The sequence below is a fragment of the Camelus ferus genome, chromosome 11 (genome assembly GCF_009834535.1).
Source record: "Camelus ferus isolate YT-003-E chromosome 11, BCGSAC_Cfer_1.0, whole genome shotgun sequence".
Classification (NCBI taxonomy): domain Eukaryota; kingdom Metazoa; phylum Chordata; class Mammalia; order Artiodactyla; family Camelidae; genus Camelus; species Camelus ferus.
The window spans coordinates 9289853-9307940 of NC_045706.1; the positions used below are offsets into that span (position 1 = coordinate 9289853).

The 18088-nt window shown below is 37.3% G+C and overlaps 1 protein-coding gene across 8 annotated transcripts in view; it reads left to right on the forward strand.

Moving 5' to 3' along the window:
• ATE1 (arginyltransferase 1) overlaps positions 1 to 18088 on the forward strand; it is a 171886-nt gene that overhangs the window by 139584 nt on the left and 14214 nt on the right. For 7 of the 8 annotated variants that reach the window (XM_032490746.1, XM_032490740.1, XM_032490741.1 and 4 more), the window contains one exon: positions 10756 to 14135. The exons of the other annotated variant lie outside the window; for it this stretch is intronic. In XM_032490746.1, coding sequence (XP_032346637.1) covers positions 10756 to 10934 — 179 coding nt within the window. In that variant the 3' untranslated portion in view covers positions 10935 to 14135. Of the gene's footprint in view, positions 1 to 10755; positions 14136 to 18088 lie in introns of those variants that run through there. 8 annotated transcript variants of the gene reach the window in all.

Consider the following 18088-nt stretch of genomic DNA (forward strand, 5'->3'; position numbering starts at 1 on the left):
ACATAGTCAGAGTACAGCCGTCAAAACCAGGAAAGTAGCAGAGATACATGAATACCATCTAGTCCACAGACCCTATTCAGATGTCACAGAGTTTTCCAGTCATGTCCTTTATAACACACAAACACACACAAACCTACCTTCCTTTTTCCTCCTTTTCTTTCTGATCCAGGGTTCAAGTCAGGCCCATGTGTTGTATTTATTGTCATATCTCTTTCATCTCCATTTATCTGGACTCTTGTAGATTATCCCTTAATTTGTGTTCATTAAGTGTTTCTTCATAACTGGGTTCAGGTTACATAGTTTTGGCAAGAATACCCTGGAAGTGATGCTGTGTTCTTGTTGCAATGTCTGAGGGGGCGCACACGCTCTCAGTTCATCTCACTGCTGGGGACTTGAATTTCTGTCACTTCGTAAAGTGACGTGGGTACCGTGGGTACCATGTGTCTCCACATAAAGTTAGTATTTTGTATATGTTTTAATAAATAAATGTTTTGTAGGGAGATACTTTGGGACAATGTAAATGTATTATTTTATCAAGCTGATACCTTCTAATTTTTACATCCATTGATTCTTTCTTGAATCATTCGTTGCTGAGATGGCTGGCAGATGATTTTTCTCATTTGATCATTCCTTCTACTTTTCTTAGTCGGTATTCTACTAGAAGAGGAGCAGTCCCTTCTCCCTGTCTGCTTGTTTATATATCGGTGTGGACCTGAGGAATCCTAACATTTTAGTCAATGTGTTATGTAATCCATTACTCTCATCATTTATTTTGAATGCTCAAATTGTCTTAGATTTGGCCAGCAGGAACCTTTTCAAGGTGACTCCTGTATTCTTTTGACATATCTCCAGCATTCTTTGAGCATTTACTTTCTGGCACAAAATATTCCAGGCTCATCTTGTCCCTTCCCTGACCCAGCTCTGCATTTAGGCACTTCTCCAAGGAGCTCCAGTTCCTTTCGTGGAGGATATTATTTGGAAAACAAGATCTGGGCAATACGTATGCTCGTTGCTACTGCGGTATCGTTGCTTTCCAGCCCTCTCAGCAGATAGATCTAGGAAATATATATGCGTACACACCCACTTATATCTCCTTTCGTGTCTGTATGTCTATATGATGTATAAACACCTTGAGTTTTCACTAATACTTCCATTTCTAATCCAACACAGCAGAATTTATCTCAGTCTTCTCCCATTTGATCTCTTCTCTGACAGAGAAATTCAACTCCCATTTTTCTCAGTATATTTATTTATGCAATCAGCTCCTTTGTATGTAACTAATTTCTTGACCACAAAGGCCAGACATGGCTTAGGCCTGCCAGCCTGGCACTCACAGTCTGCCCCTTTGGCCCTGGCCCCAGCCCCAGGCCCAGTGCACAACAGCAGCTGGGCAAGCCAACTCCCGCTTTGCCTTGAGAAAATCTGGAATGATGCGTTTTACGTGTTTTAATTTACATTTCTTTTTATTGTTGTCAGTTTTTAAGTGTAGCCTTTATTAGGGGAAACAGTGATGGTGAAAACGGAAGTATTTAAGAGGATATTTAAGATCAAAACACACAGAGTAGAAATTTGAAAGAATACAACCTTTATTCATCATCTGAAGAGGTTTTTTATTAGCACTTTACTTAGACAGCCAGTAACCAGTATTTAAGTAAAGTCTTAGCGGCGGTGAGTGGAGCCATGAGGTAAAGCAGTTGTGATTTTGTACTGACTGTGATGACTCCTTGTCTGGCATTATCCTGCTTTACTCTGCTGGCCTTTTAAGGCCTTCGATACCATAATATCAAAACAAATCTAGAGTTCTTTCTGGTTAGAATCATCTTGGTGAATTAGTTTTATATTTTGTTATATGATTTCTGCGAGTTAAGGTTTTTTTTAGTCCCCATCGTACCATGAGTTTGACAAAATTACGTAGTTTTTTCCCTTAAAAATGATATTTCTACTAGGACAGTTAGGCAAGAAAATGAAATAAAAGGCATCTAGATTGGAAAGGAAGACATAAAATTATCTTTATTTGCAAATGACATAGTCTTGTATATAGAAAATCCTAAAGAATGTACTAAAAACGATCAGAACTAATAGAGTTCAGCAACATTGCTGGCTAAAAAAATCAATACACAAAACTGAGTTTTATTTCTGTATACTTGTAATGAACAATTAAGTAAACAATTTCATTTGTAATAGCATTGAAAGGATGCATTAGGAATAAATAAAGACAGAACAGTATAAAATTTATATCCTGAAAAGTACAAAACATTGTTGAAAGAAATTACAGAAGACCTAAATAACTGGGAAAAAAATCCCATGTTTGTGAATCAGAAGACTTAATATTGTTAAGATGGCAATACCCCTCAAAATGATCTACAGATTAAATGTAATCTCTATTAAAATAACAGCTGGCTGCTTTGCAGAAATTGAGAGTTGATCCGAAAATTCACGCAAAAAATTAAACCCAAAACAGCTTTGAGAAAGAACAATAAAGTTAAGACCATGTGTATATAGACAGACATATATATTAATGGACTAGAATTGAGAGTCCAGAAAGAAACTCATATTTATGGTCAGTTGATTTTCAGAAATGATACCAAGACAGTCCAGTGGAGGAAAGTATAATCTTTTCAACAGGTGGTCCTCTGTCAACTGCGTATCCACATGCAAAAGAATAAAATTGATTCCTATTTCACATTGTATACAAAAATTTAACTCAAAATGAATTGGATCGAAATGTAAGAGCCAAAACCGTAAAACTCTTAGGGAGAAAAGATAGGAATAAATCTTTATGACCATGGATTAGGTGATAGTTTCTTAAATATGACACCAAAATCACAAGCAACAAAAGAGAAAAGTAATAAATTAGACTTCATCAAAATGATAAACTTTTATACTTCCAAAAACACCATCAACAAAGTAAAAAGGCAGTTCATAGACTCGGAAGATGTGTTTGCAAATCATGTATCTGATAAGGATTTAATATACAGAATATATAAACAATTCTGACAGCTCAATGAAAAGCCCAGTTTAAAAGTGGACAAATGGTTTGAATAGACACTTCTTCAAAGAGGATATGTGAATGAGCAGAAAGCACATGAGAAGAAACTTAACATCATTAGCTGTTGTGTGACCCAATGCAAATCAGCATCAAAATAAGATACCACTTCATACCCTGTCGGCCGGCTGGCTACTATCAAGAAAACAGATAAAACAAGTATTGTTGAGGATGTGAAGAGGTTGGGACTTTCATACACCGCTGATAGGAGTGTGAGGTGGTCCAGCCACTTGGGAAAACGTCTGGCAGTTCTTCAGTAGGTTCAACACAGAGTTAGCATATGACTCAGCACTTCACATCTAGGTGTATATGCAAGAGAAATGGCAACACAACAACTTGTACACAAGTGTCCATTAACAACATTATTTATAATACTTAAAAAGTGTAAATAACCCATATGTCCATCTCCTGCTGAATGGATAAATAAACACTGATAGAGTAGTTCCCCTACCCACCGGGGATGTGTTCTGAGACCCCCAGTGGATGCCTGAAACCACAGATACACTGAAACCTACATATACTATGATTTTTCCAACTCACACATACCTATGATAAAGTTTATTTATAAATTAGGCATGGAAAGGGAATGTCTAAATTGTCAGCATCACTACTCCTGTGCTTTGGAGCCATTATTAAGTATAATAAGGGTTACTGGAACATAAGTACTGTGATGCCGTAACAGTTGATCTGATAACCGAGATGATGACTACTGAGTGACCAACCGGTGGGATACGCTGGACAAAGAGTTGGTTCGAGGGACAGGGTGGGATGGTGCGAGATTTCATCACACTACTCAAAAGAGTGCACGACGTAAAACTCACGAAGTGTTTATTTCTGGAATTTTTCGTTTAAAATTTTTGGACCATGGTCGATCACAGGCAACTGAAACTAAGGAAAGCAAACCTGTGGCTAAGTGGGGGACTACTGCATGCTCCTAGAATAGTACATATGCCATTCGGCAGTAAAAAGGAATGAAGTGCTGATAACATGCTGATATGTGGATGAACCTTGGAAGCATTGTGCTAAATGAAAGAAAGCAGTCACAAAAGAGCACATCAGACAGAAAGGAGATTGGTATTGCTCAGGGCTAAGGCAGTAGCGGCAGTGGGGACTGACTGCTAGCAGGTGTGGGGTTTTTTCCTGGGATGCTGAGAACGCTCTATGGTTGATTGTCATGATGGTCGTACAGCTCTGTGACTACCACTGAAAACCATTGATCTGTGTACTTTAATTTGGGGAATTGTCTGGTATGAGGATTGTCTTCATAAAGCTGTTATTGGATGGTATTTTATAAATAAGCTACGTTTAGATTTGTTTTCTTAGTTTTCTTTTTTACCAGAAAATACTCTGAGTGAAATGACCATCAACAATATTCCTTATAGAAATGAAAATGTGTAGTTCTCCCTGACGGATTCCTAGACTGATTGTTGAGCCTTCCACCAAGTGGGCTTGACGACTTTGCTGACTGAGCTCAGTTAATTTCCCTTGCCCTTTGCTGTCCCTTAAAAAAGCTGCCTTTCACACTTTCTGTCCACCTTCCTCACACCCTCCCCTAAAGCAATCAAAACACTTGTTAGTACCTCTTGTTACTTTAAAATGTTCTAAATTGTATTTGACTTTGAACTTTCCAGAGTTGAGTTTGCTTTCACAGTTGAGTTCTATCATGTATTTATTTGTTCAAAATTTCAAGTTCCGTTATATCATAGTTTTGCCCAAGTATATTTAGCTTCGTTAACGTTACCGAGTCTGCCATTTATACAGCGATCTTTATGAGAAACTGTAACGGTACCTAACTTGTTTGTGTTTTTATGTTTCTTGTTCATGTAATGCTGTAACAATAAATAATGACATTAAGAAAAGAGACGGTTTCATAGTTTCTGGAAAGCCTAGAAGTTACAAAGTCTCTTTAAGAATAACGAATGAGTTAAATCCCCATAAGAAGAAGACATAAAGCTTTGATCTCCTGGTTCTTTTCCTTTGAAAGCACCTGTGATGTACAGTTCATCTCCAGCAAATAAAAAGCCAGGGAGGAATCAAGCAGCTGTTGCCCACCAGCGTTTTCCTTGAAGATTAAAACATCACAGAGTTGACAGCATGTGTGTATCACTAGTGATCAAATGCTCATCTCAGAAAAGAGTTTACAAGATTACCTTTGGTTTTTATTTTATGAAATGAAATTCTGATGCATTAGAGAAAGGAAAGATAGAAGTTCTTGCTGGCACACATTTTTAAGACATCTCAGAATAAGCTGACAGTTTCCCTTAGGTGATGGCAAATGGCCTTTAATCTCAAATGGCTGATTTCCCTGGTATCTTCAAGGTCCCCTCAAGAAGAGGCCTGTTGTGCTTTGTAGGTTTAGCCGTGTAGGTTTCTGTCTACAGACACTGATGACATTTATCAGGCAAGCGATACAGGATGATTATAAGAGGGTTTTGTGAGGATTTGGGATTTTTTTTTTTACATTAGTAAATAAATCATAATAATTAATTTTCAGCATTTCAGGTATCTGGTAGAATTTTTCTTGCTTAGGTTTTAAATTTAGATTTTAATACTAATTATGTAGAATATACTAAGAATCAGAATCTGCCTTCAGTGCAAATGTGACTAATGATTATAAAACTGCAGACTGTTCAGCTCAGAAAACACAACTGTGTTTTGTATAAAGATAGTCAGTGATTTCTGAAGTTAATACAGTAACCACTGAAAGCGTGATTGATTTGATTTTTCTGGGCTTAATTTGAGGTGTGGGTAGAATGTGATCCCCCCCCCCCCCCCGCAAAATCTGTTTAAATGCATCTTAGGGAATTGTTAAACATTAGTAACTTGGACAGAAGTTTGGTGAGGCAAGGGGGAGGAGTAGAAGAAAGGATTATGTGTGGGGCTGACATCACTCTATTATTTGAATTTTTAAAAAAATATTTTCATGATATTAAAATGCATAAAATAAATTAATGCTCATTTATTGAGTATTCAGTAATTTCATTGATGACTGATTGCTAGAAAATTTGTTAGTTCAAATTATTGAAATACCCAGTTTTTAAAAATTTACAATATATCTTTGTTTCTCTTGCTCAATGTCTTGTTGACGTGCATTTACTTTTTCCAAAGTACTGGCAGTTTAGATCGATATTTCAGTATCTTGGGTAGGCAGAATTCTAAGCTTACATTCCAAATTTAAGTTGCAATTTAAGTTTTTGTAGATGTGGAAAGATACATTTTAGTGCTCCTTTTGTCTGTATAGTGTTTCAGTGCCTTTTTTACAAAGCATGATAACAGGAAAATTAAAGAGTTGGGGACAATTAAGAAAAGGAATCTGTGTTTCAGTAAATGTATAAAAAGTTTCAGTTGAGTCTTAGTATTTCTAGTGAATTGGTGATAGAATCAGGAGCGTATTATTTGGAATATTAAACAACAACCCCCATGAACTTCCAAAGTGTTTGAGCACTAGGACCAAATATATTTGTATCTCCAGTGACTTGGATGTATTAACATTGAAGGAAATGAGGAGAGGGTTTTAAAATTCATTCTTACCACTTTCTGATAATTATATATGTTGAAAAGTCGGTAGCTGGTTAATATCTATCTTGAGTATATAAAGCATTTGACTAATTCAGAGCAAAGGCCTCAAAAGTATTTGGAGTAAGAAGAACTATTGAAGTTGACTGATTTATATGCTATACCATTCTCTAAAAATGCTATAAATTAATTTATTAAGTTTTATGAAACCTAACTAAATACATAAATAGATTCAGCATCACCAATCAGTCTGGAATTCATGGTTGAAACTCACATATTGTAGTGTTTCCCCCAGATTTGGAAAGCATATGATTTTAAATCTTTTCCTGTAATCTTAATAAATAGATGTGAAATATATATTTTGACAAGTGAAACAATACAAAATTTTCTACTCTTTAGGAGGAGTGCACTTTAACATACATAATGGTGGATTTTTCCTATTCTAGTTTGATTTTTATATGTCATACTAGAAAAGAATGAAAATTAGGGGATGACATTTCATTCTAAATAAAATAATGGCTTATCAAATTTTAAGTTTTTATTTGTTAAGGTGTTTCATTCCTTCAAATCTTAAAGTATGTCTGTCCTAAAATATTTTAGGATACAGGTTTAAACTGTTAAAACATCATTCTATATAGTTAAATATAGACATGCTTCAAAATTCCAAAATACACACATGCTTCAAAATTCCAATTTTAAAAATTCAAGGTTTTATGTTTAGAAGATTTTGTGCAGTTTTGCCAGTGTTTCTTCTTTCCTCCTTTGCTGTTCTTACTGATCTCTACTGGTTTCCTATTTGCATTAGTTTCAAAGTACACTTGAATCTGACTCCTTCCTGCTAGTAGCATTTACAGCCAGGGCATGGAGATTTCTCTGTTTCAATTTGCATGCTTTAAAATGTCTGAAATGGACAGCAGGAACCAAGTTCCTGCCTCTTCCTTTGCTTATCATTTACCCTCATAAGGGATGTGGTAACCTAATACATGTTAAATATTTAATTGTTTTGAAGTATGTGGATTTTCTGCTTCAGTTGGATAAAGTAATTTGTAAGAAACAACACAAATTTTGAAGTTGGTGTGTCCAGCCAGGTACACAAAGCCACTTCAGAAATTTACAACAGAGAACATTTAATTCAGGAAGTTGGTGATAAACAGGCAGTGTTGTTACTGAGAGCCGAGCGAGGCACAGAGAGGTGACCCAGAGAGCAGCACCAGCAGGAGACCACTGCCCCCCCTGGGCCGGAGAGGAAAAGGAGCCCAGAGAGGGCTACCAGCAGAAGCCAGAACCTTGACAACTTCAAGTGCGGCTGCAAGCTGCTGCCGAAAAGGTGGAGAGAGGAGAGGTTTTGGGAGAAACGCGCTGGCTGCTGCCTCCCCCGGCTCCAGCCTCCTGCAGAGAAGCCCCGGGGATAAACCAGCAGTGCTGAGGAGATGCCCTCTGCCAGTGTCTCCTTCACCCCCAGCTCCTCAGAAAACGTCCGGGGTACAGTGACAGCCTGAAACCGCACTGGCTTGCAGTTCTGTGAACTGAGGACCCGCTGGCCTGTTCCCTTTCTCCTCATCCCTCCACGCCATCCCAGGCTGCGTTCTCAGTAGGAGATCGTGGCCTTCTCTGGCAGTGTGTAACTTCTTTTTGGGAACTAGTACATGATTAGCTTTCATCTCCCTGCAAAAAAAAGCCTAAACAGGCACAGAATGCAGTCGGTGTTGGAACGCTTTAACTCGTTTCCTCGTTAGATGGTTGAGATCAGCTGGCCTATGGCCCGAGTCTATAAAATGGAGTCTCTCTTTCTCTTTAGATATTAGAAGAATAGTGTTACTTCTCTATCCCCTGAAACTGATTGTGGATGATTTACCCTGATTAATTAAGTGAACATCTAATAGAGAAAGCAATGTGAGTTGAAGAATAAATGTTTAGTATTTGTTGCTTCCATTACAAAATAATACGGGATGTAATCCAATTTAAGGACTCAAAGCATAGAGCCTTGTATCAGTGGGCATCCAATAAAATGTTTAATTTACAGTGACTCTTTTGTGAAAAGTTGGCATTGACTTTAAGAAAGAAGTTTATAGCTGAAAGACCCTGAGAAATCTCCTAAAACAATCCTTGTGATTTGTAGAAAAGGAAACCAGTATTTCCACTTTTTATTTTCAGAAGATCCAAATTTAGGGAAAAAAAAAAAGAATGCCTAAATCAATCTCAGAAACAGCTATTTTTTTAAATTATAAAAGCCTCATGTTAATTATAGAAAATCCAGAATAATGACTGTGTATGTGTGTGTGTATGTGTGTCTCACATTTAAAAGTATTTTGTAATCCTCCCCCCAAGAGATTTGTTCATCCAGCAGGTGTTTGTTCATTCGTTCAGCACCTACTGTCTGTCAAGCATTGTACTAGACACCAGGCAAATATTATGGGCAATAATATTTTAAAATTTCATTTCTATTCTTACAGCACTTTGTAGTAGAAAGGGAAACAGGTGATAAATATATATGTCAGGTGGGGGTCAGTGCCATGAAGGAAAATACAGGAGAACAAGAGAAAGGGAGATACTGTTTTATATAGGACCAGAGGAAGCCCTCTGGAGCGCCGACATCACAGTGCTCTGACGAAGACACTGAGCCACGAGGCTCCCTGGGGAAGCAGGGGCAGTTCTAGCAAAGGGAATAGCTAGTGGTCAGGACTGTTAACAGGCTGATGTGTGTTTGTCCAGATATTTTCCTGTGCATATATTAGGCTTTTAATAAAAAGAGCTGTTGTTTACACTACATCTGCTTTTTTTTCACTTAACAATCTCTCTTTGTCTTTTTAATGGCTGTATAACATTTCACCGTGTGGATGTACCTTAATATATTTAACCGGTTCTTTGTTGATGGACATTATGTTGTTTCCAGTTTTTCAGTATTATTACAGAGTATAGACAAACGTGTGTGTGTGTGTGTGTGTGTGTGTGTGTGTGTGTGTGTGTGTGTGTGTTGAGAATAGTGGTTTCCAACCACCTTTTAGGCTTAAGAAAATACTGATGCTCAGGTTCCATTCAGACCGGTTTTTAAATCATGATCTCTGGGGACAGGATCCAGGCTTTGAAATTTTTAAAAGAACTTTTCAGATGATTCTAATATTTGTCAACTATAGGATGATTCTAAGAAGTGGCCTTGCAGAGTCAATGTTGAAAAGAAACACACATTTTAGTAGATACTGTAACACTGTTCTCTATATTAGGATTGAGAACAACTGCCAGTAATAGAAACCTAAAATAATTTGTCTTAAGGGAGTTTATTTCTGTTTTATAAATTTATAATTTTATTTTAAAATTCTAGACACAGGCAGCCCAGGGCTGGTATGGCAGGGTTGTTCCACAAAGTCTTCAGGTACCCAGTTCCGTTCTGGCTTTTGTTTTTGCTGAACTAAGGGAAGCTCTTAACCTCAAGCTCAAGGTAGAGGTTAGAGCCCCTACCTTGACCTTCATGCTCCAGGCAGCAGAATGAAGGAAGGTTTAAAAAATGAAAGAGGCAAAGGGCCCGGGCCAGCTATCCCATAAAACACTTCACCTTGTATCCTGCTGGCCAGAACTTGGTCACAAGACCACACCCGACTTCAAGGAAGGCTGGGAAGCTGCCCTGCTGACCACCAGGAGCTCTTCTGTCTGGAAGAAGACGAGAACGGGCAGAGGCAACCTCCATGAAAGCTGTAAGCACCTGCCCTCCTGCTTGCGGAGCATTAGCGCCCGAGGCCCAGACCTGGTCAGGTCAAGTCAGCGCCTACTGCTGGGTCAGCCAAAGCCACACGTGGGGATGGAAACTTCACACAATATGTTGGCTCGGGGAAAAGCAAAATAAATCTCCATCCGACTCAGGAAAGATGCTGCAGCATCGTCAACTTTATAGTGTATGAGAGGATGACAAGGGTGATCGTTGAAGGCCAGTTTCTAAATTGCACACGATTCTCTGTCTCTCCCTGATGTTTCAGCTCTTCACGGAGGGAATTTAGTGTCTTTCAACAAGGCATTTGTTCCTTACTAGTATACTCAAGTTAACCTGAGTATTAATGCTACACACCCTCGTTGGAACATACTGCTCGAAGAAGACATCTTAACACATAATTTTTTGTACTTCAAATTAAATACCCTTAAATTAGGAAATGAAAAGCAGTTTGACATGCGACGTTTTTCATCAGTATTCTCTGTTGTTGCAGTGGACGAAGGGCGCTGTAAGGATCCTGACCGCCTGCAGGTGTTTTACAGGAAAGCCGTAATGCCTTACGGTGTTTATAAGAAGCAGCAGAGAGACCCCAGCGAGGAGGCCGCGGTGCTGCAGTACGCGGGCCTGGTGGGGCAGGCGTGCTCCGAGCGGATGCTGCTGTTCAGGAGCTGACCGGCTCGGGCCGCCCTCTGCCCAGCCTGCCCGCGCTGTGCTGATGATGCGGGCCACGGGACAAGTTCATTTCCGTGGGGAAATTCCGTTACCATCCACGGATTAGATTTTTTTGATCTTCACAGTTATATGGCTTTTCTAAAATATTTTGTGGCAATGTGTTTGTGAGAATCTCATGGTTAATATAAAGATTTTAAAAGTATGTTATGACCTAGACTCAGAATTGAGGTTTATCATTTGGGAAGCTGGTTTTATGAACAAGACATGCTAAACTTCTCTTGGTAATATTTTGGAAAATAAAATTAATAAGTGAATCTTAAGTAATTTAAATCACAGATGTGGTTTTTTTGTTCTGTTAGAGGAATCAAAACAGTCTATTTCCTCAGATCCATTTAAAACATTAATTTATGCTGAAAAAATTTAAGATGGGGAAGAAGGTGGGAATTCATTTTATCACTTAGGAAATGTCTTCTCAAGGGAACAAAACTGGGCTGTTACTCAGTGTTCAATATTACATTACTGCCGAATGTTATATTATGTAGTTTATTAGAAAACTTGCAGCAAGGGAAATAGTACAAAACATCAAAAAAAAAAAAAAGTTGTGTTTACATCGATGCCTTTTTACCCAGGACAGTCCTATTCACGTCTGCTGTTTTGGCACAGTTATTTTTCCTACAATAATTGTTACCTGTGTTCCCCTTTACTCTCCAAATTGTCCCAGCATGGACAATAAAACATATGATTACCCTTGTTATATATTATATTGTCCAAACTGGGATACTTTGCTCTATTTCTAAAAATCTTAAGAAATGGAGTTTTTAGAAAAATCTTGACTCCTGCCTTGACCTAAGCCCCATCAAAGGTAAATGTACACTAATTCTTCTTTCCTTAGAACTCAGGACACTTGTCTTTGGTTATTGATTAAAAATTAGTTAATATCTGACTACTTTTAGAGCTATGCTACAAATCACATTTAATGAAGTAGGGATGATTTTGACCTCGGTTCCAGGGCAAGAGGTGGAACCATCCACTTCTTGCCCTTTGGTGTGGGAGTTGGAGAGGAGACACCACACTTAGCATGAAGTCTAGAGCAGAGGCCAGCCCCTTCTCTCCCTCTCCCTTGCTCTTGTTTGGTCCTTCACTTGTTCTGCAGATGTCCCTCGTTCCCCACCTCAAGGGGCAGGTGCTGTGCTGGGAGGCAGGAGGCGAATCCTCGTCACGTGTCAGTTCGCAGGGCTGGGGCTGTGCTGGAGACTTGGCAAATGAAGGACGGTTACTTTCCTACTTTTCTGCACTGATCCCCATCTGCTGCTGGCTGCTTGGCACTGAGTCCTTTTCATTTCACATTTTGCCCATTTTTCTATTCTCTATTGATTGATCTTTTTAAAAACCATATTATAAAACTTAGTAGCTTGAATCCCACTACTGATTTTAAACTTTTCTCCTAAATGTGCTCAATTTAGATATAAAACATTAGAAAATAATTTCAGCTAGCTAGAATAAAAGGGAGGATCATAAAACAATGATTTTTAAAGTGTCTAGAAGTTCAAATAAATCATCCAAATAACTGTATTTATTGATTCAGGGAGAGTGTATAGGTGTGTAACACCTGCCACAGGCAGCTAGTCAGCTGACAGGGGAGAGGAGTGAGCAAAGCCATTTTCCCTGAGAGCGTAGATTTTGCATTCTTCTGGAATTTTGTCCTTCAAAATAGTCTCCCAAGAGCATCTGATAGACTTACTTGGAACTGCCTTCTGTAGAACATTTTTTTCTTTTTCCCTCTAAAGTGGAGATAGCTTAATTTTTTTTATGATTGCAGAAATGATCCTATAAGCAATTGAAACATTCAGAAAAGCATAAATAAAATTAAAATAATCTGAAATCCTGTTGACTTCAGAAGTGTAGTGAGTATTCTCAGTATTATTAAAGTAAAGTAAGGAGGCTCGGCACCCTTGGCACTCGGGTGTCAGGTTGATGTCATCAGGTGCGCTACACCTGCTTTCATCTTAGTGATTAGCATGGAGAATGGAATTCATTAAGATTGCAACTCGAGTATCAAATGAAGAGAAAGCTTGAATCTTAACTTCTTACTGCAACTCTGCAGAATTCAGTTTAGGGTTCCTTCAGAGGAAAATGATTAACCCCCCCCCCCACCTACCTGGGAACCGTGGTACCATCCCTGCGGGTGGGGTTCTAGGTTGTCTCCAGTGAAGCCCCAGAGATGAGGTGGGCATGAGGATGCTTCTGCTCGGTTGCTTTATTCCTGTGGTTTTTTTTGAGAGCAGATAGTGTATTGATCCTAATGAGCAAATTCAAAAGACATTCGTTCTTTTGAGCCCTAGCTGAATGAATATTAATAGTGGGCCAGAAGAGGACAGTCAAGGAAAGTGACTTGGCTTGGTCAGTTGACAGGCCGTCTAGCTGAGAAGTCTGATTTTATGTTAATGGCTTTCAACTAAAGAAGGACAGACACGGAAGAACCTTTCAAAGATAGTTCATATCTTTTCAAGGCTGGATCAGTCTTAGTATTATAGTCCCTTTCCGATTTCAAATAAATGTACACCTACCTCCCTGTCTTGGGAGCAAAACTATAATAGAGAGTCCCCATGCTGTCATCTGTGTTTAAATTATTTCAGTTCAGTGAGATTTTTGTTACCTTATTTTTAAAAAACGTAATCTGAGCACTTTTTTAGTATTCTAAAAGGTAGAGTCTATTATCAGATGAATATATTATTCATTTGATTAAAATTACTTAGATAAGAAATTATTACTGTTTATTTTGCTTTCAAACGACTTACTCTACTTTTTATCCATTTTGCGAAATACCAGTTGTATATGATTTCCTAATGTATCAGAATTTATTATGTAAATAAACCTTTCTAGATTTCTGAACAGTATATGGTTTGATTTTTATAGGCTTTAATATTATTTCAGTCTGAATAAAGATGAGAAAATATGATAATCAGTTTCTTAAAATGTGGCTACTGTTGCTAACTGTAAAGAAAAGAAGGAAAGGGAAATCAGCTGGGAAATGTCTGAATTAGAAGTTACTCAAATGTGTATTCTTGTCCAAAAGAAAACCAGTGGCTGTAAGACAAAACAAATTTGATAGCATATGATATTTTTTGCTCTTGTGTATGCTTTTTGAACAGTCCATTTGATAAAGCTTGAATGGAAAAAATAAAACTGTTTCTATCTGCAGTGGTTCTTGCTGGTCATTACTGAAAAGACATGTGTTTTCGTCTTTTAAATTCTCGAGTACATTTTACCTGTAGTGAATATGCAGAAAACAGAGGTAAAACATTGGCTATATGAGTCATAATATTTTCAGTGATTGGAATTCCAAATCACTTAGTTACCTAAATTAAAGCATGATGGATTTCTTTCTCAGGAATAAATAAAAGTAAAGTAAATCTCACCTTAAGCAAAGAGTCTGGATTTTCACAAGATAAATTAGGGAAGAGACATTCTTTTACCCAAAGAGGTTCAAAATAAGATTTAAGTAGCAAACTCAAGTATAATTTCTCTTAAAATGTTTAGTTTTCAGAGAAATTTTCGTAACTATCTCATAAAGTGTGCTTTAATCGTTCATAATCGTCAACAGTATATTTATAGAATACATTTTAAATGTTTTGTCTCTTTACAGAATCCTGGTTGGTTGATAATAAAATTAATCCTGTTTCCCAAGTGATTTAAATATTAGTTATAATTCCCGCTGATATTTTTTTCTAGAAGGGAAATAACCTTGTTATTTTTCTGTTTGAAATGGACAGTGTTCACCAGAGAACATTTGACAATATGGAAGAGTATATTAGATAAAATAAAAATCACTTAGAACCCCATCACTGCCACTACTATCATGCACATTTTGGTGCGTGTCCTTTCAAACTTTTTTTCTACCTACATGTGTGTGTATGTTTTATTTTGAAATAAAAATGGAATTCTGCCTTGTATATTTCCAAATTTTTTATCAATTTAATATATTTTTGAACATCTTAATTTACTGTGAAAATGAAAATAAATGAGGGAGAATAATCATTTAAATAGCTGCATAATATTCTGCTGTGTCTGTAACTTTTTGAGAAAGGAGGTTTAAGACTTGAGCCCCTCCTAATGTGTAACGGGGTTGTGACTGACAGGCAGTAATAGTTTTTACCAGTTCTTTGTAACACCTGACAATGTTGTTTTTATTCATTTCCTGGTTTCCTTGGCTTTTCCCTTACTTGAAAATTTTGAAAATGTGCAGCTTTTAAAACTTAGTTCCCCTCCCTCCTCTCATTGTCCCTCAACTAAATATTTTCTGAGAGACCTATGCTATTTTTACCGTTTGCACACCTCTAGAATTTCCAGTTAGAAAACGTCTTTATTTAAAAGCTTTAAGTTATTTAAAACAGGTAAGATTCTGACTCATTGATTCTTTGCAGAACAGAGGTCTTTAAAATGAGTACCTGGAAAGGGTGGATAACCATACCACTATTACTAATTCAGCTAAGTTTTTTTTTTTTACTTTTCAAAATACATTGGCTGTTTTATTTTCGGATTTAATTCTAAGTAAAATTGCATTTTTCATATACAGTTGGTTGTCACAGTTGGTGTCTTCAGTCCTGTCCAGAAAATATTTTCCTATTAACTGTTTCAATTAGACCAAGAATTAAAGTTGCTGAATATGTTTTGTGTGCCAAGCTTTTATTCTTTTAAAGCTGCAAAATAACTTGCAGATTTTTATAGCCTGGTTTTCTCATCACATCTCTTCACCTGAAATATGAAGAAGCAATTCCAACTAGAAGAGCAAAAAACAAAAAAAAAAAAAAACAAAACCTAGCATAGCAAATCTTAATGTTATGTGGCATTTGTGATTTTTAATAATTACCTGGCATTCAATGGTAATAACATGGCACTCAAAAGTAAATGTTTCAACCACTTGGGAGGAGGGGAGAGACATCTTTCACTTGCCTGGCACACGTAAAGCAGACTGTTAGTGACTGGCACCAATATCTTTGTTTCTTTCATCGTTAAAATTTTATTAAAGTCAGTATTCAAAAAGTATTTTTAAATATTTATTTGTTATTTGTATGTTGCAAGCTAGAGCCATTATACTAGAAAGATACAAATGTTGTACTCCTAACTGGTATAATTCAACTGTGTGATTTTGGATCACGCCTTCCCCAGAACCTTAATTTTTCATGCTTTTTGTCAGTCTGTGCCAGGGTCTTAAAATCATTTAACATAGGGCTTTTTTTTTTTAATTAGCATTAAATGAGAACTCATGAATACTTCATGAAGTCTAGTTCATCACTTTGTTAACTCAGTATTCAGTGAGTTTGAATAGCGCCTCTCAACTGATGGAGCTTTTTGATCATGAAACAAGAAAAACAGCATTTTAGGATTGTGGATTCCGAGCTGAAGGCTCTTAGCTGAGTTGTATGTGGACAGTTCTGTGCATTTTTCCAGGTCATTTAAAAATACTGAGAGATGGCCAGACTAGTCTGGGAGTTAACTGTTGCTGAAGTTATTGGCTATTTAAGCAAAGATTTTATATAATATATATATATATATATATATATATATACACACACACACACACATACACACACACACACACATACACACATATACAGTGAGAGAGATCATGTGCTTAATTAAAACTTGCTGGTAATAGTATGATTTATTTTCAGTTTTCAGTTTGATAAAGGGTTTGGATTTATACGACTTGTAGAAGTCATACAAACTGACAAAGCTACTCTGTCCAATAACATAGCCTCTAGCCACATGTGTCTAATATGATATAAAATTAAGCTTTAGTTCCTCAGCCTCACCAGTCACATTTCAAATGCTCAGCAGCCACGTGTGGCCCCTGGCTATCCTGGGGCTGTCCTAACAGGTTACCACCACCTAGATGGCTTAAAGCAACAGGAATTTATTTGCTCACAGTTTTGGAGGCTAGAAATCCCAAATCAAGGTTTCGGCAGGACCATGCTCCCTCTGATGGATCTGGGGAGAATCTTTCCTGGTCCTTCCCAGCTTCTGGTGGTTGCCAGCAATCCTTGGTGTTCCTTGTTCCTGGAGGCTGCATCTCTCCCAATTTCTGCTTTCATGGTCACATGGCTATCTTCCCTCTCTGCATGTTTCTCTGTGTCATCTTTTCATCTTTTAGGGCTCCAGTCATACTGGATTTAGAGCCCACCCTAATCCAGTATAACCCCATCTTAATCCATCTGCCAAGACCCTAATTCCAAATAAGGTCACATTCACAGTCACCTGGGGTTAGGACTTGAACATGTATTTGAGGCAGGGGCCATAATTCAACCTGTGGGAGCTGCCGTATTGCACAGTGCAGATACAGACCACTTCATTATCACAGCAAGCTCTATTGGATGGCACTGCAGTAAGGCAATTTTTAAAAATAATTTATGATTTTATCATTTTTAAGGTTTCTATATGGCAAAACATCATGGAAGTATTGCAGCAAAACATTTGGGGTGGCTTATTTTGATGCTTTCTGGTTTCTCTTAATTTCCATTGTGTGATCTGGTTCCATCTTTGATTTAAGTGCATCCATGCATATGTATGAATATGAGGTATCTCATTACCCTGGGGCTGTCAGTTTCCTAAGATAACTGCCATATTATGATTTAAAGTTAAACTATGTACAGATAGTGTTTCTTTAAAGAACAATTTGAATGGAAGATTAATTTAGAAATATAGGGGATCCCTGTTATTATTTCCATTTTTAAGTAGCATCTTTCTAGTTGTTCTAGTCACGTTAATTTTGGTAGAATAGAAAAAAACATTTATAAATTTATCAGTTAAAATCTGGATCTATAGCAATAAAAGGATTTAAATGCATCTCCCAAAAGAAGTCTACCAAAAAACATACAGAAAAGTGGGAAAAATAAATCCTCATTACAACATCCTTCTTATACTGTTTAATCTACAGCTGGTGGTTACCTCACATGAGTAAGTGGACTCAGAAGACAGATTAGATTGATTTACAGCTCTGCTTCTTAAAGATTTTCAAAATTCCTTTATTACTGTTTTTTAAATTTTTTTAAATGGAGGTACTGGGGATTGAACCCAAGACCTCATGCATGCTAAGCATGTGCTCTACCATTAGCCACACACCCCACGCACTTATTGTTGTATTCTTAAGGGTA